General features: G+C 63.8%; 2 protein-coding genes and 1 long non-coding RNA gene across 4 annotated transcripts in view; 2 read left to right on the top strand and 1 right to left on the bottom strand.

The window, feature by feature from the left end:
• The first annotated feature begins 4120 nt into the window (after nt 1-4120).
• Nucleotides 4121-4842, top strand: LOC149120365 (uncharacterized). Its single transcript, XR_016226368.1, has 2 exons — nt 4121-4268; nt 4554-4842. It is a non-coding gene; the product is annotated as an uncharacterized LOC149120365 (long non-coding RNA).
• A 15341-nt stretch (nt 4843-20183) lies between these two features.
• FZD9 (frizzled class receptor 9) lies at nt 20184-22502 on the top strand. The gene has a single exon (XM_008249097.5). The coding sequence runs from the start codon at nt 20440-20442 to the stop codon at nt 22210-22212; it is 1773 nt and encodes a 590-aa protein (XP_008247319.4). The 5' UTR covers nt 20184-20439; the 3' UTR covers nt 22213-22502.
• Nucleotides 22503-24967: 2465 nt separating this feature from the next.
• The window catches only part of BAZ1B (bromodomain adjacent to zinc finger domain 1B), a 73091-nt gene continuing 71123 nt past the window's right edge, over nt 24968-26935 (bottom strand). For both annotated transcript variants that reach the window (XM_051835449.3, XM_089321985.1), the window contains one exon: nt 24968-26783. In XM_051835449.3, the coding sequence (XP_051691409.3) occupies nt 26426-26783 (358 nt within the window). In that variant the 3' untranslated portion in view covers nt 24968-26425. The remainder of the gene's footprint in view (nt 26784-26935) is intronic.

The following is a 26935-nucleotide window of genomic DNA, read 5'->3' as shown; positions in this document are numbered from 1 at the left end:
CCAGGCCAGCTCTCTGCTGTGGCCAGGGAGTGCAGTGGAGGATGGCCCAAGTGCTTGGGCCCTGCACCCCATGGGAGACCAGGAGAAGCACCTGGCTCCTGCCTTCAGATAGGCGCGGTGCACCGGCCGCAGTGCGCCGGCCGCGGCGGCCATTGGAGGGTGAACCAACGGCAAAGGAAGACCTTTCTGTCTCTCTCTCTCTCACTGTCCACTCTGCCTGTCAAAAATAAAATAAAAATAAAAATAAAAAACATGAAAGGCAAAGTTACACAAAGAGAAAGAGACAGAGACTGAGACATATTGAGTGGGGGTTGGGAGAGGGAAGTCTTCCACCTGCTGGCTCACTCCCCAAGTGCCCACAACAGTCAGAGCTGGGCCAGGCTGAATCCAGGAGCCAGGAGCTCCATCCAGGTCTCCCGCATGGGTGCCAGGGGCCCAAGTATGTGGGTGCCAGGGGCCACCCTCTGCTGCCTCCCAGGGTGCATCAGCGGGGAGCTGGATGGCAAGCAGAGGAGCCGGGACGTGGACGGGCGCCGGGGATGCAGGGGTCCCCAACGATGGCTCAGCCCGTGGTGCCACAGCGCCAGCCCCCTGCGTGGGGGCCTTAGAGCCCCCTGTGACTCAGTGCTGTTGTGGAACTCTGTGGATCCCGGCTACTGCCTTGAATCCTTCCTTCCACCTATGGGTGCGCCCCCACCCTTGCCCCCAGCCATCTCCTTCATGGTAGTGCTAGGCAGACGCTCTAGGCTCAACAATGCCTAATAACCATATGGCTTTACAGTTTTAATGCTGAATCAGCTGAGGGAAGGACTGTGCCCTGGTGCTGGCTTTTACAGTGCGTCATCATCTCCACGCTGCTCCTGCTTTCCTGTGTGGGTGGGTGTCTGGGATCGCCTGCTCTCAGCTGGCTTGCAGCAGCCCTGGGGAAGCCAGCCGTCTGAGCTGTCGTGCGGCTGGGAAGGAGGACATCCTAATTGCCTTCCAAAAGGCAGCTCCGCCTCCCTCACCGAGCGCTGTCCCCTTAGAGCGCTGGGGATGTGTTGTCCCAGTGCCTCCTGGGCGGCATCGTTTCAGGTGACAAGTCTGCTGTCTGATCACGCCCACAGGCCCTCTCTGTTACCTGCTTTAAAAAAAAAAAAAAAAAAGATTTATGTATTTGAAAGACAGAGTTACAGAGAGGCAGAGAGAGAGAGAGAGACAGAGAGAGAGAGAGAGAGAGAGAGAGAGAGGTCTTCCATCCATTGGTTCACTCCCCAGATGGCCACAATGACCAGAGCTGTGCTGATCCAAAGACAGGAGTTGGGAGCTTCTTCCAGGTCTGCCATGTGGGTGCAGGGGCCCAAGCACTTGGGCCATCTTCCACTGCTTTCCCAGGCCATAGCAGGGAGCTGGATTGGAAGAGGAACAGCTGGGACTTGAACTTGCGTCCATATGGGATGCAGGCAGTACAGGCCAGGGCTTTAACCCACTGCACCACAGCACCGGCCCCTGTTACCTGCTTTTCCCTGGATTATGGGTCACGTTCCCCCATTTGCTTGCATGTTCCAGACTTTGTGTTGGAAACTGAGTACGTTAGTTTAGCTATTTGAAAGGCAGAGTGAGGGAGTGACAGAGAGAGGAGAGGAGAGAGAGAGGAGAGAGAGAGAAACACGTCCGTCTGCTGGTTCACTGTCCAAATGGTAGCGACAGCCCCAGCTGTTCCAGAGCCTGGAACTCTTTCCAAGACTCCCACACGGATGCAGGGGCCCAAGCACTTGGGGTACCATCTTCTGCTGCTTTCCCAGGTGCATCAGCAGGGAGCTGGACTGGAAGTGGAGCAGCCGCGGGCAGGGTGGGGAGGAGAGCATTGTGCATTGTGTTGTAGTGGGTAAAGCCACTGCCTGCAACAGCAGCATCCATATGGGCGCTGGTTCAGTGGGGGGCCGGTCTGTGTCCCGGCTGCTCCATTTCGGATCCAGCTCCCTGCTAATGTGCTTGGGAAAGCAGTGGAAGATGGCCCAAGTCCTTGGGCCCCTGCACCCACGTGAGGGACCCGGAAGAAGCTCCAGGCTCCTGGCTTTGGCCTGACCCATCCCTGGTCATTGCAAGCAGCTTGGGAGTAAACCAGTAGATAGAACCTCTCCCTCTCCCTCTCCCCCACCCCTCCCCCTCCCCTTCTCCCTCCCCCCCCCCTCTCCAAATAAACAAATAAGCCTTTAAAAACAACAACAACAACAAGAAGTGTGGAACAGCCAGAATTCAAGCAGGCACCCACACGGGATGCCAGCACGGCAGGCAGCGGCTTAACCTGCGGCACCACAGCGCCGGCCCCTGGGGTGCATCTTGGGTGTGCCCGCAGTCTCCCTGGGGGACAGCGCTTCGGCCAGGGCTCTGTTTCCTGTCTGTCAGATCCACTAATGCTGGCTGACGGTTCTGCCTTCTCCAGCATTGTCCTGCAGTCAATGCCAGGCCAATCTGGACTCACCAGAAGCTCCCCACGTCTCTCAGCTGTGGTCCCCAGAAAGCCGGCTCAGCCTCCGCTGGGCCTGCCTGTGCCGTGACTCTGCCGTCTCCTGCTGGCCCGTGCTCTGCGCAGAGGAAGTCGGTTCCTTTGGGGCCAGTGCTGGCACTCTGCCTTCCGGCTGGCCTCCCTCCCTAGCCGCAGCTCTGGGGCCTGGCGTGAGGGCGCCCCGGGGCCTCCTCCGGACTGACACCTGTGCGGAGCTCGGTGCTCCGTGGAGGAGGCCTGCGTGGCTTGCCCCTTGCCCCGCCGAACCACGGCCTGCCAAGCCAAGGTGAAGGGAAGGGGTCTTCAGAGGGGAGCCCAAGGGAGGGGGCGCTGGGCTCTGGCCGCCCCGTCTGGCGGGGAATTTCCATCGTGTAGAGTTCGGGGCCTGGGGAAGCCCAGAGATGCACCGGTCTCACCAAGTTGTAGCGGATTTTCTTGAACACATATGTTTCCCTCTTTTTATAGCCAGAGGGTGCCTGGGTGCGGCGGTGGACAAAAGCCCCTGTCCCGCCCCCGGCAGGCGAGGAGTATGCTGAAGAAATGTTCTGCTGGCTTTTAGCAGTTTCTCTACATTGATTTTATGCATTTGAAAGGCAGAGCTGCAGAGAGAGAGCGCGCGAGCGCGAGCTTCCATTCGCTGGTTCCCTCCCCACATGCTCACAACAGCCAGGAGCCAAGAGCTCCGTCCAGGTCTCCCACGTGGGTGGCAGGGAGCCACCCCCTGCTGCCTCCCAGGGTGCGCCTTAGCAGGGAGCCGGAGTTGGAAGCAGAGCCAGGACTGGGGCCCAGGCCCCCGGATATGGGAGGCCAGCACCCCCAGGGGCGTCTTCCCCCATGCCCAGCGCCCGCCCCACGTCTGCGGTTCTGAGTCGCCGAGAGTAGGAACTGTTAGCACAGCGACTCTAACGCCGAGGCTCTGGAATCTGGGCATGCGCGAGAAGCACCTGGGAGGCGGGGTCAACCGTGGAGCGCGGGGCCCCACCCCTGCAGAATTCGTGCTCCCCACGGCCAGGGCCCCTCCCCTCCGACAGGCACCGGGGATAAACGATAGCAGAGCAGTTTCACCTCCGAGACAGTGGTGAGGCGTGAGTGCCTCGGCAGCCTTGGCGCGCCCGTCGCTCTGTGCCGAGCTTGTCGGAGAAAGACGCTCGCTGGGCTCCAGGTTCAAGGCCATCTGCCGTCGGACTGATAGAGCCCAGTTATTGGCGGGCGCTGCGGCTCACGAGGCTAATCCTCTGCCTGCGGCGCCAGCACACCGGGTTCTAGTCTCGGTCAGGGCGCCAGATTCTGTCCCGGTTGCCCCTCTTCCAGGCCAGCTCTCTGCTGTGGCCAGGGAGTGCAGTGGAGGATGGCCCAGGTGCTTGGGCCCTGCACCCCATGGGAGACCAGGAGAAGCACCTGGCTCCTGGCTTCGGATCAATGCAGCACTGGCCGCGGCGGCCATTGGAGGGTGAACCAACGGCAAAGGAAGACCTTTCTCTCTGTCTCTCTCTCTCACTGTCCACTCTGCCTGTCAAATAAATAAAAATGTTGTTTTCATTTTACTTGAAAGGGAGAGACAGAGAGAGAGAGAAAGGGAGAGGCAGAGAGAGAGAAAGAGAGAGAGCTTTCATTCTCTGGTTCACTCCCCAGGGCTGGTGCAGACCAAAGCCACGAGCCAAGAACCCGGTGACCCGAGTGCCTGCACCATTGCCTGCCACGTGGCACAGGGCGCGCGTCAGCAGGGAGCTGGGTCCCGAGTGGAGCCCAGCGCTCCCATACGGGATGCGGCATCCACACAGTAAGTGTTCAGCCCTCTCCTGTCCCTCCCTGACCCCCCTGCAGCTCATCCCTGCGGCACCGTCGGCCAGGTGCCACTCTCGGGGCTGCTCCCCTGAGTCCTTGTGCAGGTGCAGAGACCCTGGGGCTCGAGACACCTCATGATCACAACACCATCAGAGCCGAGGGCAAAGGCGGAGGCAGAGCCCAGCGGCTGCCCGGGGCTGAGTTCCCACACTTTGGGACCGGTGCTGTGGCGTAGCAGGCAAAGCCGCCACCTGCAATGCCACATCCCATATGGGTGCAGGTTCGAGTCCCGGCTGCTCCACTTCCGGTCCAGCTCTCTGCTATGACCTGGGAAAACAGGAGAAGACGGCCCAAGTCCTTGGGCCCCTGTACCTGCGTGGGAAGAAGCTCCTGGCTCCTGGCTCCTGGCTTCGGATTGGCCCAGCTGCGACCATTGCAGCCATCTGGGGAGTGAATCAGCAGATGGAAGACCTCTCTCTCTCTGCCTCTCCGTAATTCTGCCTTTCAAATAAATAAATCTTTTTTTTTTTTAAATCCTTGATCCATTAAAAAAAAAAAAAGTTGCCACATTTCGTCCTCTGTGGCCTGTGTTTTGTCCTGGTCCCTCCACGGTCATGGTGGAGTCCTCAGGCCACACCCTGGCAGGCTGAGGAGCCAAGTGCCATGAGCTCATTAACCCTCCCTCGGGCAAAGCCCTGGGTGTGGGCGCCGTGTACTCGGGTGCCGCCCTTGGCCCCGCGGGAGCGCCTTCCCCGGGCAGCGGCGCTGCCTGGACGTCTGCAGGAGGAACTAAGAATTCCCAGCCGGGCCCGGGCCGGGGAGTGGCTAGGACCCCTGGCCATCAGAGGCACACGGATGCTCAGGAAAGAGCGATGCCCCCCCCCCACCAAGGCGCCGTGGGGCGGGCCCCCGCTCCAGTTTCCTTTCGGGAGTTCAGTGCCCCCAGCCCGCACTGTAACAGCAGCCTCTGCCCTGGCGCCCAGGGCACAGCCCGGTTCTGCCAGGGAGAGGCCACTTCCCCGGGGTGGGGGGAGAAGGGCCTGGCCACGCTGGGCCCCCACAGCCTGGCCGTCCCGGGCGCTCTGAAGGCAGCCCTGTGCCAATGCCAAGTGGGGACACGAGACAGGGTGGGAAGCCAGGTTCAGATCCCGGTGTCAAAGCAGGGACAGCGGCCGCTGTGGAAACCGTGTGTGACGACGACGCGGGGCGTGGCACCGGGCGGGTCTCGCCCCCGCGGCCCCTCCCAGCCCTGACCCCAGGGCCCCATCCTTCCCTGCACCCCCAGCTGGGAGCGGATTTCCCCAGAGAGCGGCTAAGGCACTGGAGAGCCGGGCGGGGGGTGGGGGGTGGCCAGGGTGTGCCCATGCCCCAAGCGGGTCACTCTCCCAGCTGGTCACTTTTTCCCACAGTTGCTGACCTAGAGACAGCCGGGAAACTGGCTGGCCTGAGAGAGAGAGAGAGAGAGAGAGAGAGAGAAGAGGGAAGGGCACCCTCGGCTTGTCCTGCCTCCACCTCCCGAGCCCCCCTCTTACGGGGGAGCGGCTGGGGGGTTCCAGTGGGAGTGGGAGGTGCTCAGAGCTTGTTTTATTTTATTTTATTTTATGAATTTATTTGAAGGCAGAGACAGATCTTCCATCTCGTGGTTCAGTTCCCCAAACGGTGGCAACGACCAGGGTTGGGCCAGGCTGAAGCCGGGAGCCTGGCCCTCCACCCTGTGGGGAGGCAGGGACCCAAGTACACGAGGGGTCACCTGCTGCTTCCCAGGGTGCCCGTGGCAGGATGGGTCAGCAGGGGAGGAGGCACTGGACCCAGCTATGCCCCGTGCCTGCCCCCCCCAGAGCCCCCAGGAGACCCTGCCGCCGCCCACAGCGTGCCCTTGCAGACGCACGGCCAGCCCCTGGCCCCTCCTCTGCCTCGGTTTCCCCGATGGGGCACCAGGCAGCCTCACCGTCCCCCACTGTTCAGCTCCAAGCCTCTCTCCGCCCCGGCTTTGCCCCAAGCTGTGTCCTGCGCCCTGGTGGCTGGCCCAAGCCTGGCCCCCGCCCGCGGCCAGCCTGGGGCCTGGCGGGGAGGAGGTGGAAACTCCGTGCGCGTGGTCACACGAGGCGCGACAGAGGGCGGGCGGCGGGGGCCGGCCGGGCCAGCGTGCGCAGGACGCCGCGTGGCTATTTTTACTCCTGCCTAGGAAGGAGCGAGATTTATGGGCGGCTGCTCCCCTCCAGGCCCCGGTTATAAATACACCTGGCCCCACGCTCCTGTGCCGCGCGCCACCGTGCATGGCCTCGCCAGCCTCCCCGTGTCCTTTCCCCGGCTAGCCCGGCTCCGCTCAGTCCCCGGGGCCTCCTCGTAGGGCAGTCGATGAGAGCTTCGGCTGGGACAGGGAGAGAAACAGGGCCTTGGGGCTGGGGCTCCCCCTTCCTTCCGGGGGGGGCTCTGGGCAGTGGGCAGGAGGTTGGGGGTGCGGCCAGGGCACGGGGGCAGGCGGAGCCAGGAGGAGTCCCAGCCGCGTGGGCCTGGGCAGGTCCCCTAACTTCTCCAGCCCCCATTTCATTTTTCCTTCTGAAAAGCGGGCCTGGGGTCCCGGTGGGTTGATGTGTGTGACGTTCAGGGTGGGGCCGGCATCCCATAGCGCAGTGCTGGTCTGAACCCCACCCAGCTGCTGCACCTCCCATCCTGCCCCGCGCTGGTGCACCTGGGACGGCAGCGGAGGATGGCTCATGTGCCAGGGAGCAACCTGGGGAGTTCCCGGCTCCCGACTGTAGCCTGGCCCAGCCCTGGCCACGGCTGGCGTTCGGGGAGCGAAGCAATGGACGGGCGCTCTCTGGCTGGGCTCTGTCCCCATCGAGGGCCCCAGAGGGTGCTGGGAGTGGAGGGGGAAATGCTTAGTGAGGCACCAACCCCAGGCCTGATCATTACAGAGGGGACACAGAGCGAGGGAGGAGTGTGCAAAGGCCCCGTGGCCGTCTCCCCAGACTTCACCCGCAGGGCTCAGGATGAGGTCAAGAAACGAGGAGAGAAGTTGGGGGCCTTCCTCCCTCTGGGTCCTGAGGTTCGTGGGAAGAGGAAGGCGAGGGCAGGGGAGGAATTGGATTCGGCGTCCTGGCTCGCGTGTCCCCGTCTGGGCCCCCGCCTGGAGTGGCAGTGGCAAGGGGCAGATGGAGAGGGTACTCGGGCGGGGGTCTCTCATCCTGCTCCTCACAGCCGGTCCAGCGTGGGGGTCCCTGGGGTGAGAGGCAGCCCCGGGACAGCTGTGGCGGGCAGGGTGCTGCCTCCATAGGGGACAGGAGACAGTGGGCAATGGTGGGTGGACAGCGGAGACCCTGCACCCCGGGACCCAGGCCAGCGTCTCTGGGAGAAGAAGGTCCGAGGCTTGGAGGGACCTCGCAGCTCAGCCGCTCACCGTGGAACACAGGGCCCCCCACCCCACAGCGTTCCCGGCTCTGCACCCCCCCCCCCAGCTGGCTCCAGCAACTGCGACCGTGCCAGAGGCCTCCAGTTGTCCTTGAAGCCAGCGTGGTTCCAAGCCAGTCCTGGCCCACAGTTTATAAATAGCACAGCCACCTGCCAGTGTCCGGAAGCCTTCCTTGAAGACACTGACATGTACCCTTGCCCCTTTCTTCTTCCCCCAGGCCACTGCCTGGAAAGTGGGTGTGATGGCTGGGACTCCAGCTGCCACCTTGGGCCAAGAGGTTAAAAAAAAAATTCCCAGAGGTGAACTGGAAAGCACCTAGGTCCCCGAGGAACTTGGGGTGCTGAGCAGCCACGTCAGGCGGGGGGGGGGGGCTGGTTCTGGTGGGGGAGGGGCACATCACACTCTCACAGGCTGAGCTTCCCGGCTCTCACACCTCCAGGTCTTTCCTTTTGTCACCAACACCCACCACCCAACAACCAGGAGGACCCCGACGCCCCCTGAAAAGTCCAGGCGGCGTCTTTTCTGCTAGGCCTGTCCAGCATCTGCTGTTGTCAGCACCTTTTTCCGGGGGAAGCACAGGCGGGGGGCGGGGCCGGCCCCTGGCGGGGGTCCCCTAGGTGGGAGCCTCCACTGTCTCTCCTGCAGAGGAGCGCAAGGTGGGGTGGGTCCTGCCTGGGACCTCGATGCCTTGTGGCCTGACCACGTGGGGGGCGTGGCCAGAGGGGCAGCGAGGTGAGCCAGGTGTGTGGGGCGGGGGTCTGCTGGGGTCCCCCAGCTTCTCAAAGGCAGCGCGGTGACCCCCCACCCCCTCCCCACGCACGCCGCTAAGGGGCCGGGCAGCTCAAATGGGATCCTCTGATCTGGTGCCTGACGCCCACAGCGCACGCCCCGGGGCCTGGGCAAATCCCCGGCGGCTCCGATCTGGGTCCAGCTGCCCGCAGGTGCGCACGCCGCGGGGGGGGGGGGGGGGGGCGGTCCGCGCCACCCGCACTGGGGGCCCGGATGCAGCTCCCGGCTCCGCCCCAGCCGGGAAGGGGGTGGGGAGTGTACGGCGGGTGGACCTCTGTCTCTCTGCCTTTCAAATAAAATGAAAAAAATAAGTCAGCGGTGCCTAGTGCAGCGTCCGGTACGCAGTAGGCGCTCAGTACATGCGCAGGGGATGAGGAGCGCAAACCCCCACCTGCCCCGTGCCCCCGGGACGCTCAGGCTGTGGGGTTGGGTGGGGGGAGCGGCCGCCCCCTCCGCTCTTATGCACTCTTCTCTTAAAGGGACAGCACCTGATGCCATAGAAGCTGCGCCCCCCAAACGCCCCCCCCATCCAGAGTCTGGAAGCCCGGATGTAGCTCGGTGCTGGGGGTCTCACTGTGGTCAGGAGGGGCCCGGGAAATCCTAAGTGCAGTTCTCAGGGTGTGTGGAGACCCCTGCCTCAACACCCACCCAGGATGCAGCGAGCGTGGAGGGCGTGAGCGTGGAGGGCGTGGGCGAGCGTGGAGGGCGTGAGCGTGGAGGGCGTGAATGTGGAGGGCGTGGAGGGAGTGAGCGTGGAGGGCGTGAGCGTGGAGGGCGTGAGCGTGGAGGGCGTGGGCGGGCGTGGAAGGCGTGGGCGTGGAAGGCGTGGGTGTGGAGGGCGTGGTGGGCGTGGGCGAGCATGGAGGGCGTGGAAGGCGTGGGTGTGGAGGGCGTGGGCGAGCGTGGAGGGCGTGGGCGTGGAAGGCGTGGGCGTGGAGGGCGTGGGCGAGCCAGGTGCAGGGGCCCCTCTTGGGGGAGCCGCAGCGGCCACGCTGGGCAGCTGGGGGCCCTCGACAGGGCGGTCTTGGCGGGGCGCTTTGCGGGCCCCTCACCCCGGCTCCCAGCCCTTCTCCCCGGGGCCTCGGGGACCTGGAGGCTGCGAGGGCCAGGGCGGAGGTGGGTGTGGGGCCCGTGCCCTCATCTGATGGCCGAGAGAACTGGGTTCCAGGAAGGGGCGTGTTCCGGGCCTCGGCGAGGGACCAGCGGCTGCCCGAGTCCCCTCGGCTGGGGCCGGGGTCGGCGGGAGCGGGGGGCGAGGGTCCCGGCCTCCCCGCGGCAGCCCCACCCAGGCTGGGGTCCCTTCCTGCCGGGGGCACCGCTGGGCCAGGAGCCCGGGGGTCGCCGCCGTGAGCCCCCGACTGCGCATCAGCCACGGCCCCCGGAATGCCAGCCCGGGGCCGGTGTCCTGCCCCGCGCCGTCGGGGTCCGCGCGCCCGGGCGGGGGGCGCGGGGCCGGAGCGGGGAAGGAGACCCCGGCCGCCCCGCCCCCGGCCCGGCTCCGCCGCGTTTGTTTATTTACCTTGGAAAAGGCCCCGCGGCCGGGCAGGAAGTGGGCCGATTCCAGAGGCCAGGCTGGGGAACAGGGAGCCGCATTGTGCTCGCTGCCCGGCCGCGGGCGCCCGGCCAGGCTGCGGGGCTTCCGTGCGGGGCCCGGGCGGGAGCGCGCAGAGGCCGGGGGCGGGAGAGGCGGGATGCCCGGCCGGGCTGGTCCCCCGCGCCCCCGACCCCTCACCCCGGCAGCCGCCCTGCCCACCCCAGCCCTAAGGCCCAGACCTGGGCCGAGCCCCGCTGGGTGTCGCGCGGGGGCGGCGTCTAGGGCGTCCACGTCCACGGCTGAGGGCGCGTTCATTCCCCCCTTCCCTCCGCCGGCTCCCGCCTCCCTGCCCCTGTCCCCCCACCCCCAGCCGCCTTCATTCAGGGCAACTGCGATGACGTCACGCCCTCCCTCGACGTCCCCAAAGAGTTCCTGCTCTCTGGGTCCCCACCTGCCACCACCCTCCACCCAGGCTCTCCAGGCCCCGCCCCTGGCTGGTGCCAGCATCTGGAGGGTGACCCAGCAGATGGAAGCAAGAGCCCTCGTTCGCTCTCTCTCCCTCCCATTCTGCGTTTCAAATAAATAAACTTGTGAAAAGTGGTTAAAACCCCTTCTTGGGTTCCTGCAAATGAACTCTGTGGGAGGCAGTAGGGTGTTGGGTCTGCACCCCAGGGTGTTGGGCCTGTACCCCAAGTGTTGGGTCTGCACCCCAGGGTGTTGGGCCTGCACCCCGAGTGTCCGGCCTGCACCCCAAGTGTTGGGTTTGAGACCTGGCTCTGCTCTCCTTTCTGGCTTTCGAGAGGCAGAAGCTGATGGGTCAAGTCTTTGGGTCGCGGGTCAGCTGTGTAGAAGGCATGGCTGGAGCTGCCCTGGCCCAGCCCTGGCTGTGGTGGGCAGATGGGGACTGCCTCTATGTCCCACAAATGATTTTTATTTTTTACTTTTATTATTTTTTAAAATATTTATTTATTTGAAAGAGTTACAGAAAAAGAGAGAGGTCTTCCATGCACTGGTTCACTCCCCAATTGGCCACAACGGCCAGAGCTGTGCCAGTCTGAAGCCAGGAGCCAGGAGCTACTTCCAGGTGCAGGGGCCCGAGGACTTGGGCCATCTTCTACTGCTCTCCCAGGCCATAGCAGAGAGCTGGATCGGAAGTGGAGCAGCCAGGACTCGAACCAGCGCCCACATGGGATGCCGGCGCTCAGACTAGGGTGTTAGTCCACTGCACCACCACACTGGCTTCTTTCAAATAACTTTTAATGTGCACATCTTAACGGAGATTATACCTCAATGGAAGAGAAATACATGCACGTACCACTTTATTAAAATGAACCTAAGTACGTGAACGCACCCCAGTGCTGGTCACGTGTCAGCATTAATGTGAGCCCAGGTCTGTGACGTCTGGGGAGCCCCCCCCATCAGCAGGGCCCCTCCCCCAGGGATAGGACAGGGGCGTGAGCAGTGTGGCTTCTCACACTTTAGTGTTTACACTCACCTGGTTAAAGTTTGCCCATAACATGATGCTTGTTAATCTTTTTTTTCCCCAAGATTTATTTATTTGAAAGAGGCAGAGAGAGAGAGAGAGAGAAAGGTCTTCATCCACCACTGGTTCACTCCCCAAATGGCCACACCAGCCAGGACTGGGCCAGGCTCCTGGAGCTTCTTCCCAGTCTCCCACATGGGTTCAGGGGCCCAAGGACTGGGGCATCTTCCGCTGCTCTCCCAAGCGCATCAGCAGGGAGCAGGATGGGAAGCGGAGCAGCCAGGACTGTAACCAGCGCTCCTATGCGACGCCGTGTCTCCGTAACACGGACCTCTATGCGTGCTCTATTTAAAGAGAAAGTGCAGTATATGGTTGTCCAGCGGGGGACTGGCTGCAGGACCTGCTGTGGGTACCGACATCCAAGGATGTCCATGTCCCTCCCATCAAGGGTGCAGGATTGGTACGGAAGCTGCACACAGCCCTGGGGACTTTACGTCCTGCATGGATGTCTCCTGACACCGCGATGACCAGGCTGGCCCAGAACAGCCGGCACGCGTTTCAGTGCAGACACAATGCTTCCTCCAAGTGTCTTTCACCCTTGCTTGGTGGTGCCCACGGATGCCCAGCCTGCAGAGGTGGAGGACCACCCATGTGCGATTTCTTTTTAAATTTTTGAGTGGACAGTGAGAGAGAAGAGAGAGAGAGAGAGAGAGAGAGAGAGAGAGAGAGAGAGAGAGAAAGGTCTTCCTTTGCCATTGGTTCACCCTCCAATGGCCGCTGCGGCCGGTGCACCGCGCTGATCCCATGGCAGGAGCCAGGTGCTTCTCCTGGTCTCCCATGGGGTGCAGGGCCCAAGTACTTGGGCCATCCTCCACTACACTCCCTGGCCACAGCAGAGAGCTGGCCTGGAAGAGGGGCAACCGGGACAGAAGCCGGCGCCCCAACCGACCGGGACTAGAACCCGGTGTGCCGGCGCCGCAAGGCGGAGGATTAGCCTAGTGTGATTTCTAATCGCGGGTATTTAAAACTAACAACCCAATGCGGATTCCAGTCCCTGCTGCTCCGGTTCAGCGAACCAGCGGGTGGAAGGTCTCTCTCTCTCTCTCTCTCTCTTCTCTCTCTTTCTCTCTCTCTGGGACACTGAGCTGAGCAAAGCCTTCGTCAGCAGGGGAGGGGCCTCCCGCCTCGGTGGGCTGAGCTCAGTGACTCCTCCTGGGCTGGGGGTGTGGGGAGCCTGGGGATGCCCCATGGGCCAGACCCCCCCGCTTTTATCGCGCCCCGTGCCCCACTCCCCAAGCCCCGCGCCCCGAGCCCACCGCCAACGTGTTCTCATTGCCTTAGACTTCAGAAGGAAAAACATGCACTCTTAGGCCGCCAATGTTTTCATATACGATATTAATTATTCATCTTTTACCAGTGCAGCAGAAAATGTAAGTCTTCATTTATTTTTTCCCGTGGGACCTAAATCCCATGGAAAGAGGACGCTGGGGTGGCGGGGATGGGCGTGTGGCCCCGATGGGAGTTTGCTGCTCGGGACTCCCACATCCCACATCCAGCTCCCTGCTGAATGCACCCGGGAAGCAGCAGAACATGGCCCCGTGCTTGAGCCCCTGCCGCCCGCAGGGGAGCCTGGGTGGAGTTCCTGGCACCTGGCTTCCACCTGGCTCAGCCCTGGCTGTTGTAGCCATTTGGGGAGTGAACCAGCAGGTGGAAGATTCTTTGCTCCCCACCCTCCCGACACTCCTTCCCTCTCTGTCACTCAGCCTTTCAAATAATCAACCAATTTTAACCTGCTGAGCACCGTACCGGCCCCCAGGAATGCCGGCCGCCGAATCCTGCAGCATCTCCCAACCACACTGCCACCCGGCTCCCCGGGCCTGGGACAGCTGAGGGCCTCCGGGAGCTGTCCCCGCAGGGACGCCTCCGAGAGCCGCCTGCCCGGAGCCGTGGCAGCCCTCTGTGCCAGGGAGGCCTGCGGACCTGCAGGGCGGCAAGCGGCCCTGGCCGTGGCGGGGGGGAGGGGGCAGAGACACAGCCCCACCTCTCTGCCTACCCCCACCCCAACTCAGTCTCCACGTCCCTGACAAGGGCCAGTGGAGCTCTGGCCTACAGGAGGGCCCCACAGGGCACGGGGACGGGGCGGGGGCAGCTCCACGGCGGGAGTGCAGGGAGGGTCCGGAGATGGCGCGGAGGCCGAGCCGCCGAAACAGCAGCCACCATGCTGGGGTCTCGGGGGCCACCTTGCGGTGCCCTGGGACTGGGCTGTGCCCCCTCCCCACCCCCAGCCACAGCTCCCAGGGGAATGGAGGAGGAGGAGCTGGAGGAGAGGGACAAGGCCGTGTGGGCCCCCAGAGCCCAGCCAGTAGGTCCAGGGCCAAGGCCAGCACCTTGGACGCCTCCTGTTTCCAGAGGTCTTCATTCAACAGACTTTTTGACTATAAAGATTTATTTATTTATTTGAGAGGCAGAGAGAGGGAGAGAGAGAGAGAGAGAGAGGTCTTCCATCTGCTGGTTCACTCCCCAAATGGTCACAATGGCTGGAGCTGCGCCAGTCTGAAGCCAGGAGCCAGGAGCTTCTTCCAGGTCTCCCACGCGGATGCAGGGGCCCGAGGACTTGGGGCCATCTTGCGCTGCGTTAACAGGGAGCTGGATTGGAAGTGGAACAGCCGGGATTTGAACCAGTGCCCATATGGGATGCCGGCCCCACAGGCAGAGGTTTAGTCTACTACACCACAGCGCTGGCCCCTAGTGTTGTAAATTTTATTTCCCTATTGTTTGAGAGACAGAGAGAGATCAGTCTTCTGTCCTCTGGGTTCGCTCTCCCCATGATGCAACAGCCAGGGCTGGTCCGAGCCAAAGCCAGGAGCCAGGAACTCCATCCAGGCCTCCCACGTGGGTAGCAGGGACCCCAAGCACTTGGGCCATCACCTGCCGCCTCCCAAGGTGCGCATCAGCAGGGAGCTGGGACACATCAGGCCCTCTCAGGTGGGCTGTGGGCCTCAAAGCAACCCCCACCCCGTGCACCAGCCCCTGTGCTTGGCGGGGGTGGGGTGGGGGTGGGGGTGGGGACGATAGGGACCCCAGAGACGCAGTGGTGAATGCTGGGGCGGGGTAGGTGAGGTGGGGGCAGAGCTGCCTGTGTTGGGGGCCAGGTGAGGGAAGGAGCCCCAGCGAGGCGACAGCCTGGCTGTGCCCAGGCTCAGAGGTGGAGAGGGAAGCATAGGACCCCGGGCAGCCCCCCACACACAGGTGGGCGTTGCCCCCTGCCGGAGGGTGGCGCGTCGGGTGCGCATGTGCAGCCGGGTGTCCGAACTGGTCATTTGTCACAGTGCCCTATGGCTGGCGAGGCCAAGGCCGTGGCTGGGGCACCAGCTCCGTGACATAGCAGAGGGCGCCCCACGGAGGTGCGGCCGGCTGCCAGCCAGTCACTCTCCCTCTTCTTACACAGCCACTGGTTCCCCATCCTGCAGCCCCCACCCCCATGACCTCCTTTAACCCTAATCCCCTCCCAAAATTCCCACCTCCATTCCACCACATGTAGGAATTAGGGGGGTTACACTTCAGTGAGAGGACACACACCACTCCAATCAGCTGGGAACGCGGGGGTGGGCAGCCACGTGCCCCATGGGGAGGTCTCCTCGCTGTGCCAACCCCAGGGTGGTGGAAAGGGGGGCCTTTGTCCGGGTCCTGCAGCCCAATCTGGCCCTGGCCAGGCTGAAGTGCCCAGGGCGAGGTGAGGGGTGTGGCAAAGGGCTGTGTGCCCCTCCAACCAGGGCCTGACACCTCCCCCTCCCCGGGGCCCGGGGCCCAGCCTTGCCCACCCCCACCCCCAGAGGTGGCCTGGGGCAGCGAGGGGAGGCCCCACGCCTTTCCTGCCATGCCAGCCAGCCGCTGGCCACAGGAGGACACGGCGTGAAGTGGCTGAAGGTCACACCGCCACATCTGCCAGGCCCTGCTGGGATTCGGCTCTCCCGCCCCGAGAGGCCGCGGGGGCCCAGAGCCAGGCTCCTAGGCTGGCCGCAGGGCTCAGAGTGGCCCGGGGACACCCTGGGGACCACCTGCTCTGGAGCCGCCCCCAGGCAGGGGCTGGGCGGAGGGGACCCAGGAGGCGGATTGATGCTTTCCCTGGGAGAAGCCGCCGTCCAGCCTCCGGGAGAGAGAGAGGGGGCCCAGCCTGAGGCTTGCAGCCGAGCCCCGCTCCTGCCTGGGCCCCCTGGGCAGGGCAGGGCCGGGAGGGGCGGCCAGCGGGGGCCTCTTTCCTCCTCGCTGCTCGGCAGCCCGGGTTATTTTTTTTCCCCTGCCGCTGCTGAACTTCCCCCTCGAGTTGGATAAATAAGCGGCGGGGTCCAACGTCAACGAAACAGGAGCTCGCCCGGCAGCACAAAAGCGGCTTTCAGCGCGCCCGGCGCCTCCCGCCCGGCCCAGGGCAGCCTGGCTCCCGCGAGCCCGCACGGGGCCGCCCTGCGCCCGGCCCACGCCCCTTCCCAGCGGCTCCCCCGGCCGGCGTGTGACCCCCGCGTGCCCCAGCACAGCCCCCGCGGTCCTCGGACCCCTGCATCCTGCACCCCCTCCCTCCCAGGGCTCCCTGTCCCTACCTGGCTCCCCACCTGGCTCCCCTCTCTGATTGCAGTCATCAGCTGACACTGCAGGGGGCCCTGTTCTGCCTGGGATGCCAGCTGCCCTTGCCCATCCTGTGTCCCCCAGCGCCCGCCCAGCCTGCACCCCGCACTGAGCGAGTGCCCACTCCGTGTCTGCCGTGGAAAGTTCACATTAACATTGCACTGAGATAAAAACAAAAGCAAACCAACCCGGGGTGACGGCAGCTCGTGGCGGCCCGACCCCAGGGACGGGGTAAACTTTTTGAAACCCGTGCCTAGTTCTTGCCGACCCCGCGGTGCCTGCGAGGTGTCTGAGGACCCCGTGGACTGGGCAGTTTCTCTAGAGCGTCACCGACGCACCTCTGTGAGGCTGTACGAGAAGTCCCACCCACCGACCCAGTCATCGAGTTCCCCAACTCCATGCTCCAAAAATAAGAGCTCGAGCCCACTGAGCAACCGGCAAACGTTTTCTGTAAACTGGACGGAGTTCCAGGCTCCTGGCTTCAGCCTGGCCCAGCCCCGGCCGTTGCAGCCATCTGGGGAGTGAACCAGCAGATGGAAGATTCTCTCTCTCTCTCTCTCTCTCTCTCTCTCTCTCTCTGTAACTCTGCCTTTCAAATAAATAAATACTTTTTTAAAAAGAAAAAATGAGTCCTATCTCTTCTGTGCTGACACGGAAAGAAGTTCATGATGAAATTTTTTTCAGATATTTTATTATGAAGATTAAAAATTACAGAGGAGAGAGAGACAGAATTTACAGTGGGCACTCAATGCCCGCCACCTGGGTTCCACCGCCAGCATTTCACTTTCACCTTCTTTTTTAAAGTTGCTGCATTACTTCTTTTTATTTATTTGCAAGAGAGAAGGAGAGGCAGAGAGAGAGAGGTCCTCCATCTGCTGGCTCACTCTCCAGTTGGCCACAATGGCTGGGCTGCACTGATCCGAAGCCAGGAGATTCTTCCAGGTCTCCCACATGGGTGCAGGGGCCCAAGGACTTGGGCCACCTTCTGCTGCTTTCCCAGGTCATAGCAGAGAGCTGGATCGGAAGTGGAGCAGCCGGGACTCAAACCGGTGCTCCTATGGGATGCTGGCACTGCAGGTACCCGCTGAGCCACAGTGCCGGGCCCTTGCTTTTACTTTTCTCACACCCCCATGCAAGGTGTACTGTATATGATATCAACTCTCTGGGGAAAATGAAAGTCCCAAACTGACGCTTGACCCCCCAGACTGCCTGTCCCAGGGTCTGTGCTGCCGGGGTCGGGGGGCTTCACCGCCAACTTCCAGTGTGGAATAACTGGCAACAGCAGTCAATGCCCTAAAGAGGAGTCGTTGAAACTCTTCCTTAGTAAGTACAGAACACAGTCCAGTCCGCCCCTTCACACCCCATAAAGGGAAACTGAGTCAGAACCAGAGCTCAAGCTGCACCCCCACCCCACCCCCAGTCTTGCCCAGCCCCTCCTGTGTGCACCAGGATTGTGTGCACACACAGGTATAACCAGGAACCTGCGCGTGTGTGCACCCGCACACAGTCACATACATGGGCAGCTCTGTCCCCCAGGGTCCGACCAACACCCCTTCCCCAACCTCGGGCCCTCCACGTGCCTTCAGTTTCTTCCAGGAGTATCTATGGCCCCCTTCTCGACCCCACATTCTTGGCACCCGACACACATTTATGGGAACCAGGTCAGGTGCCAAGAGGGGTGATGGGTGCGGAGGAGGCACAGCCAGGTCCTTACCTCCAGAAACCGCACCCCCCAGCCCCCGGCTTATGGGGTGCCAGACACAGGTGCAGTGGCCAGGCTGGGGGTGGGGGCCTGAGTCTGGGGTGTCCTGGGGGAGGCAACATCAGAGCTGAGCGGTGGGGGGGAGGTAGGGGAAGAGTGATGGGGGGAAGGGAGGGCTTGTCCCCAGGGGGCTGGCATGTGTCCCACGGCGGGGCTGAGTGCTGGCCATAGTCTAGGTGGTGATATTAAGAGGAGCCTGTAGAGGGCCAGGGCCAGGGTGGGAGGGCTGGGAAGGTTGGCCCTTCCCACACGTGCAGGGCACCTGGGTCCATCCAAGGCCCCCAGGGAGGGAGGCGCCCCCCAGGGAGGCTCCCCCCACCCTGCTGCCCCAGGGAGGAGGCTCCATTCCCATGGCCAGCGTCTCAGGGGCCCCGTCTGCCCAGGGAGCAGGGCCGGGCTGGGCATTGAGGTCCTCATAGTCTCCCTTTCAGTGAGCGCCTTGGGCATTGTTCCCCTTTGTAAAGAGGGGATCCGGTGACAATGCCGGGTGGGTGGGCAGGCGGCCCCAGAACCCTCTCCTCGCCCGCCCCGGGCAGCATCTGCACGGGGGCGGGGCCGGTCCACCCCCCATCTCTGGCTTCCCAGGAGCGGCTGTTGCCATGGCGACTGGCCTGGCATCCCACGGCCCCTGGGACGCCCTCCCCGCCCTGCTCTCCACCATAGGGGGCGTGGCATGTGATCACACACACACACACACACACACACACACTCCTGCAGCCCCTGGCTGGGGACGAGGCAGCTGGGCGGAGCCGCCCTGCCATTCAGGCACCTGGATGCCTCTTCTGCCTAGAGCCAGAGAAACAAACGTTCTCACCGCCCTGGAGCAGCTGTGGCTACCAGGACAGTGAGGGCAGGCGCAAGGCGGGCTCAGAGTGTGCTGGGACAGGGCCAGGCAGGGACCCCGGCCCCCAGAGCAGAGCCTCTGGCCCTGTCCAGGGAGATCAGGGTGAGAGGGAACCAGAGGCTTGGAGGCTGGACCCTGCTTGTCTCTGGGGCGTGGTGGGGGGTGTGGGGCCCTGCCTGGGTTCCCACTGCCACTGCCAACACAGTGGGGAGTGCCTGACATTCTGGAAGCTCCACGATGTCAAGCAAGTGGTCAAAGCTGGGTCCTTTCTCCAGAGGAGCCACACTCCTGCCTTTGACCTCCCTTGAGAGCCGGGCCAGCTGTGTGCTGGGGACAGCATTTCCCTGTCCTTGTCCCTTCCGGACGGCAGCACAGCTCTGAGAGCACTAACTTGGGAACGTGTGGGAGATGGCAGCCCCGTGTTCTCCCCCTCACCACCACCACTGTGTCCTCACAGGCTCCAGCTCACAGGTCCAGCGGGGCGGGTGCTGTTCCTCTGGGGGTGGCGACGGGCAGGGGGAGACTCTAAATGCCCAGCCCGCCCCTTATGAGCTATGTAGTCCTGGACTAACACTACAACTTCTCTGAGCCTCAGTTTCTCACCTATAAAATGGGTACCGATTTCCTGTAGGACTATGACAGGTGGCTAAGAACTCTCCTGGAATCCAAGCCAGAGCTGAAGGGGTGGGCACAGCTGGGAGGGCGGGAATACCAGTGTCTGGGGGTCCCAGAGCAAAGCCCCTTGGAGGCCTGCCTGTGCCACTTGGTTTGTCCCTGTAGCGCTACCTGGGAACCCTGGCAGCTCTGAGGGGGCGCCCTCGGAGGAGGCGCTGGGGTGACAATGAGGATCTTGGGAGAGTCATGTGGGGTCTGGAGCCAGACAATCCCAAAGGGAAAACACTCAGCAGCTGTGGCCAGCCCTCTCGGAGCCGCAGGTTACACACCTGGAAATGGGGACAGTGACTACGAGAGACGACTAGACGACTGCGGGGGAGGTCGCGGGCCCAAAGCAGGTGCACAGCTGTGTGATCGCCTGTCCGCTGTACACAAGAGGAAACTGAGGCTCGCAGACAGGAGCTCGAGGTCAGATGCAATCGATGTAGCGGCAGAGGCTGCGCTCGGGTTGTCCCTGCGCCCAAGGCGGAAAGTGGACGCCTTAGAAGTGGTTTCCCCGCTGCTCCCCTGGGGTAGAGAAAGAGGCGGCGCGGACGGGCGTGTGGGCAGCGGGGGAGCCTCCCGCAGACCGGCCCTGCCGCGGGGACAAGCTGGGCAGCCGAGAGGCAACGCGTGGGGAGCAGGCAGACGGCGCCCCCCAGGCACCCTGGCCTCCCGCGCGCGCCCCGGCCGGGCTGCGAGATGCTGTGCCTTTAAAGTCCGGCGGGGGGCGTGCCCAGCGGCCAGGAGGCCCCGCCCCTGGGCGTGGCCCCGCCACGAGCCCCGCCCCGGGGTTTGTAGCCGCGGCCGCGGGGAGACGGCGCCCGCTCTGGCTCGGCGGCGGCTGGAGCGGCGGCGGCTCGGCGGGCTCGGCCCCTCTTGCGCCTCGGGCGGCTGTCCGCGCGCTGCCCGCGGCTCCCGGCGGCGCCCGGACACACGTGGGTGGTGGTGGGGGCGGCTCGGCGATGGCCCGCGCGCCGCGACGTGGCGGGCAGGCACGGGGGCGCGGGACGGCGCGGCCCGAGTGAGCCGGGGCCGCGCTCCCGCCCTGGGCCGGGGCTGCCCGGGATGGCCGCGCCGCCGCTCCGCGGGGCGCTGCTGCTGTGGCAGCTGCTGGCGGCGGGCGGCGCGGCGCTGGAGATCGGCCGCTTCGACCCGGAGCGCGGGCGCGGGCCGGCGCCGTGCCAGGCGGTGGCGATCCCCATGTGCCGCGGCATCGGCTACAACCTGACCCGCATGCCCAACCTGCTGGGCCACACGTCGCAGGGCGAGGCGGCCGCCGAGCTGGCCGAGTTCGCGCCGCTCGTGCAGTACGGCTGCCACGGGCACCTGCGCTTCTTCCTGTGCTCGCTGTACGCGCCCATGTGCACCGACCAGGTCTCGACGCCCATCCCCGCCTGCCGGCCCATGTGCGAGCAGGCCCGCCTGCGCTGCGCGCCCATCATGGAGCAGTTCAACTTCGGCTGGCCCGACTCGCTCGACTGCGCGCGGCTGCCCACGCGCAACGACCCGCACGCGCTGTGCATGGAGGCGCCCGAGAACGCCACGGCCGGCCCCGCCGAGCCGCACAAGGGCCTGGGCATGCTGCCTGTGGCGCCGCGGCCCGCCAGGCCCCCCGGCGAGGCGGGCGCGGGCGGCGGCGCCGGCGCCTGCGCCAACCCCGAGAAGTTCCAGTACGTGGAGAGGAGCCGCTCGTGCGCGCCGCGCTGCGGGCCGGGCGTCGAGGTGTTCTGGTCGCGGCGCGACAAGGACTTCGCGCTCGTCTGGATGGCCGTGTGGTCGGCGCTCTGCTTCTGCTCCACCGCCTTCACCGTGCTCACCTTCCTGCTGGAGCCGCACCGCTTCCAGTACCCGGAGCGCCCCATCATCTTCCTCTCCATGTGCTACAACGTCTACTCGCTGGCCTTCCTCATCCGCGCCGTGGCGGGCGCGCAGAGCGTGGCCTGCGACCAGGAGGCGGGCGCGCTCTACGTGATCCAGGAAGGGCTGGAGAGCACCGGCTGCACCCTGGTCTTCCTGCTGCTCTACTACTTCGGCATGGCCAGCTCGCTCTGGTGGGTGGTCCTCACACTCACCTGGTTCCTGGCGGCCGGCAAGAAGTGGGGCCACGAAGCCATCGAGGCGCACGGCAGCTACTTCCACCTGGCTGCCTGGGGCCTGCCAGCACTCAAGACCATCGTCATCCTGACACTGCGCAAGGTGGCAGGGGATGAACTGACCGGGCTCTGCTACGTGGCCAGCATGGACGCCGCGGCGCTCACGGGCTTCGTCTTGGTGCCCCTCTCCTGCTACCTGGTGCTGGGCACCAGCTTCCTCCTGACCGGCTTCGTGGCCCTCTTCCATATCCGCAAGATCATGAAGACAGGCGGCACCAATACGGAGAAGCTGGAGAAGCTCATGGTCAAGATCGGGGTCTTCTCCATCCTCTACACGGTGCCAGCCACCTGCGTCATCGTGTGCTATGTCTATGAGCGCCTCAACATGGACTACTGGCGCCTGCGTGCCACGGAGCAGCCGTGCGCCGCCGCCGCCCTGCCCGGCGGCCGCAGGGACTGCTCCCTGCCCGGGGGCTCGGTGCCCACCGTGGCCGTCTTCATGCTCAAGATCTTCATGTCGCTGGTGGTGGGCATCACCAGCGGGGTCTGGGTGTGGAGCTCCAAGACTTTGCAGACTTGGCAGAGCCTGTGCCACCGGAAGTTGGCAGCTGGCCGGGCCCGGGCCAAGGCCTGCCGGGCGCCCGGGGGCTACGGCCGTGGCACCCACTGCCACTACAAGGCCCCCACCGTGGTCCTGCACATGACCAAGACGGACCCTTGTCTGGAGAACCCCACCCACCTCTAGGGGCTCACGGCCTGGCTCAGGCGGCTGCGAGAGACGGCTGCCCAGCTGTCAGGGTCAGGCCAGTGAGTGTGCCGGGCCTGAGGACCCAGCAAGGCGCCCGTCCACGTCCCCCCCTCCCTTAATGCAGGGGGCGGGTCTGGCTGAGTCCCCACAGGGTCCCGGGAGAGGGGGTGCACTCCAGGCAGGAGGGGGCGGAAAAGCGGGCAGGATGCAGCAGGAGTTTATTTAATGATGTAATTTATTGTTGCGTTTCTCTGGAAGCTGTGACTGGAATAAACCCCCGTGTGGCACCGCTGAGTCCTCTCTGGGCCGGGAAGGGGGACGGTCGCAGGGCGAGGGCCCCCGCAGGGGCTCCCTTGCGGGCAGCGCTGGCAGAGGGCAGGTGCCGGGCTTGCCACCAACCCGGAGGGAGGGGTCCGGGCAGAGTTGCTGTGCCCTGCGTCGCTGTGTCCCAGCTGCAGGGGGCGCTGTTCCCTCCTCTCCCCTTTGCCTGTCACTGAGCCCTGTGCTTTTCAAGGGAACCCAGGAAGCCGGCTGGGGTGCCCCAGATTGCTGGTGAGTCCCCCCAACCCCCCACCATCTCTGAGTGCACACGGGGCCGCACTGGGGACGGGGACGTAGGCTCGGTGGGAGTTAGGCTCCCGGCTTCTGACGCTGCGGGAAGACTGGGGAAGCCAATGGCAGTGGGGACAGTGGGGCAGGCGGGAAGCCCCACAGAGGCCCCCTGCCCATGTGTGTGCAGGAGACCTGGGTGCTGGCGCAGCTCAGGGTTGCCCTGTGGGCATGGCCGTCCCAGAGACCCCTGTCACTTTGGGATCAGAGCCCACGATCTTGGGAGGGGGGGCTATGACTCCAGCCAGGTGCAGGTTTCATTACTATCCCTGGGTGCCTACTCCACACGGCTGGCAGCACCAGGCAGACCCTCCCCCTCCCCACCCAGGGCCCAGCCCTGCTCCCAGCCAAGGGGTGGCCCCAGGAAGCGGGGAGCTCATTAGCCCATTCCTCTCCCTGCCTCCAGGTTTTCCCAGGCCACACTCTCCGCCCTGCACCAACCAAAGCGGAGTTGGGCAGTCAGCATCCACAGGGCTGTCGGTGGCCAGGGGATGGCCTGGGGCTTGGTAACAAGCCCGGGGCTGGTGCTCAGGGCAGCAGGGTCACAAGCACAGGTCCCAGGAGGCTCTGCTCTGAGACTGGGATGGTTCATGCTGGCCGGGACTTAGGAGGCAGGGAGGGCAGGGCCATGGCTGCCAAGGCTTTGGAAAAGTCCTGGACCCAGTGGGAAATGGACCCTGGCCCAGGTCCTGCTCTGGGCCTCTCCCCACGTGCAGGGAGGGCTTGGCCCTCTCAGATCGCTCAGTCGGGCGCTCCAGGCTTGTGAAAGCCAGCCTGTCCCAGGAGCTGCCGGTGACTCCTGTGTGGGGGCGGCAACGGCTTGCCTAGGGAGGTTGTGTCCAGAGAAGCTGGGCGAGGCGGGCTTGGGAGATGACCACCCGCTCCCAGCTCGAGGGAACCTTCCAGAGCCAAAGGTACCTCGGCAACTGTGCTGCCACGTGCCCGGCTGGGTGGAGCCTGCCCCCTGGATCTGAGTGACCTGGTCCACATTTGGGAATAGAACGGGGTTCAGGGCAGGCAACCAGAGGGCTGAGGCCAAACCCTGCAGGGAGTGGCTGGACTCAGGGAGCTTTAAGGCCCAGGGCAGGGGGTAGGAGAGGGAGGAACCCAAGCAGGACCCTCTTCCTGCCTGGTGTGTTTCTCACTTGGCGCCCTGCAGGTAGGGGGAGGCATGGGCTCTGAGCTTAGTTGCTGCTTTGCAATCTAGACACCTGACAGCCACAGCTGTGTGGGACCACACTCCCTCCCGACACAGGGTTTTGCAAGTGTACAGGAGGAGGTGTCAGGTGTGCCTTGCAGTAATCAAAGGGCACAGGAGCCCAGACCTGTGAGACACACCCAGAGGTAGCTCAACTTTCTCCCCCAGGGCTCCCAGGCCCCCCTCCCCCACCAGGCGGAACCTGCGCCCAAGGCTGAGAGCTCCCCGCTGCTGCTGGCTCTGGCGGACACAGGACGCGAGTGAGACCTGGGTATCCGTAGCCCCTAGGCTGGGTGCTGCCCACAACCATTGTGACTTCACGAGGCTGGCCTGTGGCACAGGGGTCCACATCAAGGACGTGGGAGTTCACTGCTTTTCATTCTATGTGTTGAGATTCTCCTTAAAGATCTTTTTAAAATGTCAGACTTTCCCTCAAAATTAAAGGACCAGCCAAGGGGGCCGGCGCTGTGGCACAGCAGGTAAAGCCGCTGCCTGCAGCACTGGCATCCCACATGGGTGCTGGCGGGTGTCCCGGCTGTACCAATCCAGCTCCCTGCTATGGCCTGGGAAAGCAGCGGAAGGTGGCCCACATGCTTGGGCCCCTGCACCCACGTGGGAGACCCAAAGAAGCTCCTGATGGGTCCAGCTCGGGCCTTTCTGGCCATTTGTGGAGTGAACCCGCGGTTGGGAGATCTCCCTCTCTCTCCCCCAATAAATCTTTTCAGGGACCACCCAGATTTCCACAGCGAAGCCTTGAGACGTGCTCTTGTAACCTTGTTTCCAGTGAGTTTTGGGGGAGCTGAGAAAAGACCAGGAGAGGCTTGGGGGTCACCATTCGGTCACCAGGACGTTGGGAATGCGCCTGGAGGCTGAGGCCCTGCGGTCAGTGGTGAGGCCCCGGCTCCCAGCCCCGAGAACACAAAGGAAGACCCGGCACAATGGTTCTTCTTTATAAACACAAGTACATAATGTTTATTTGAAATTCCAATTTATTACAAGTTCACCCTTGAACGGGGCCCTTCCTCCTTAAAGACGATTTAAAAAACAACCACCGGTTCCGATGTCACTTAGGTGGGAACGTAGGATTCTCACTACCAACAAGGACTGGACCTAGGACAGAGGCGGGGGAGGGCGCAGCGGCCAGGGTCACGAAACTGGACATCGGGGCTAGCTCCAAGCCTGCAGGAGGAGGGGCGGTGAGCGCGCGTGCCGGCCACGGGGTCCTCGGCGAGGAAGACGGCGGGAGTCGGGCCGCAGCTGGGCGTCCACCGCCCAGAGGCCCTCTCCCCAGTCCTCCAAGCACGGTCCCCTTCCAGGCCGCTTCTCCTTTAACTTAAATAGGGACAGGAGCGCCGAGGCGCTCCAACCTCCCGAATTCAAAGCTGATAGAAAAGAAAATGAAACCCTGTTCTGTACTTTTATCAAAATCTGTCATAAAAGGGAAAGACTACAAAGCCTGGCCTGCGCTCGCCGTGAGCGCTGGATGGCTGCGGGGAGGGGCCTCCCACCCCCGGGCACTGACCACGGGAGCGCGCAGGCTCCCAGGGAGCCGCAAGCTGAAGGCTGAGCGGGCACAGGAGGCAGAAGGGGCCGGGGCCGCCGCCTGCCAGGACGGGCCCAGCCCAGCCTCTCTGCGGGAGGGAGTAGAGCAAACACCATCATAGAAATCGTACTGTACATGTGCCAAAGCAAGATGACAAATATTTTACAAGATGTTCTTTATACAATGTCACTGCTGAAACAAGCAACTTTTAATAACTAGAAAAGTCAATTTAAAAAAATTCAACAATTCCGTTCCTCCTGCTTGTCTTCTGCTCCCCCAAGAGCTTGTCTGGTGTGGGTGGGCCGGGCCCAGCACCCGCGGCCAGGCCTCACGTAAGGGTTACATGCATGATTAGAAGCAGGACGCCAGTCTCGCGTGAAGTGCCTTCGTTGTTGTTTTTTTTTTTTTTTTTTTGATTATTTTTATTTTTGTTGGGGGGGGTGGTGGCACTGGGGAGAGGTATTCAGGAATGGCTCGGGACGTGACCTTCGCCCCCGCAATGCTGGTGAACACAGATCCTGCGTGCATGGCACTCACCGACGCTGCCGCGGGGGGGAGGGGGCATCCGGGCTGAAGGAAGCGAGGCTGCACAGCCACAGCTTGCAAAGTCAGCCCACGCCCCCCGACCCTGCTGTGGTCGCCAGAGTGGGAGGGGCCCTGGGGAAGGGAAGGGATAGGGACCGGGTTCCCAGGCCGTCCTCTGCCCACAGTGCCTCTGGGCAGAGAGCCCCACCCAGGCCGGGCGGCCCGCAGGCGGCCCCCTCTCCTGGGCTCCCCAACCCTCTCTCCTCCCGTTCCTGTTCCCTTGCTGTCTCCTGCTGCCCACCCCCTAACTCAGCTCCCTCACCAGGGCCCCGCCTCTACTTCCTCTGTCTCCGTCCCCGGGACTGGCCCGCGGGCTCGGCCTCACTGTCCGCTCCGTCCTCGGCGGGCCGATCGGGAAACTTCTTGCGCTTCCTGCGGACGTAGGGGTGGCCGGGCAGGTGCTTGCGCAGCAGGGCCACCAGGCACTGTTCCGTCTTCGCCATGCAGCTGAGCACGTGGCTGCCGCGGCAGTTGTAGAGCTCGGCGTTGCTGAACACCTGCTTCATGTCGCCCAGGAACTCCTGCACGGAGCGGTAGTCCCCGCACGAGCACTTGTTCTGCATCGTCTGGAAGTCCATGGGGTGGCTGATCACGTCGTAGTAGTCCTCGGCCTCATCCCGCGTCACGGGCTCCCTGGGGGAGAACGCAGCAGGAAGCCCGCGTGACGTGGCCCAGTCCGGGACCCCCCCCCCCAACTGGCTGGGACCGGCCAGGCCAGCGAGCCACGCCCTCCCAGGGCCCGGGGTGGGGCTCCTGCGGCAGCTGCCTTTCCGGAATGTTCTTGG

This window comes from Oryctolagus cuniculus, chromosome 19 (assembly GCF_051225735.1).
Source record: "Oryctolagus cuniculus isolate XC-2025 breed Fujian yellow rabbit chromosome 19, ASM5122573v1, whole genome shotgun sequence".
Taxonomy (NCBI): domain Eukaryota; kingdom Metazoa; phylum Chordata; class Mammalia; order Lagomorpha; family Leporidae; genus Oryctolagus; species Oryctolagus cuniculus.
The sequence above is the reverse complement of the archived record's forward strand: the minus strand, read 5'-3'. Positions and strand labels throughout refer to the sequence as shown.

Bases quoted from the DNA above. Each gene is read 5' to 3' on its own strand.
- FZD9 (XM_008249097.5), top strand. From the start codon at position 20,440: ATGGCCGCGCCGCCGCTCCGCGGGGCGCTGCTGCTGTGGCAGCTGCTG.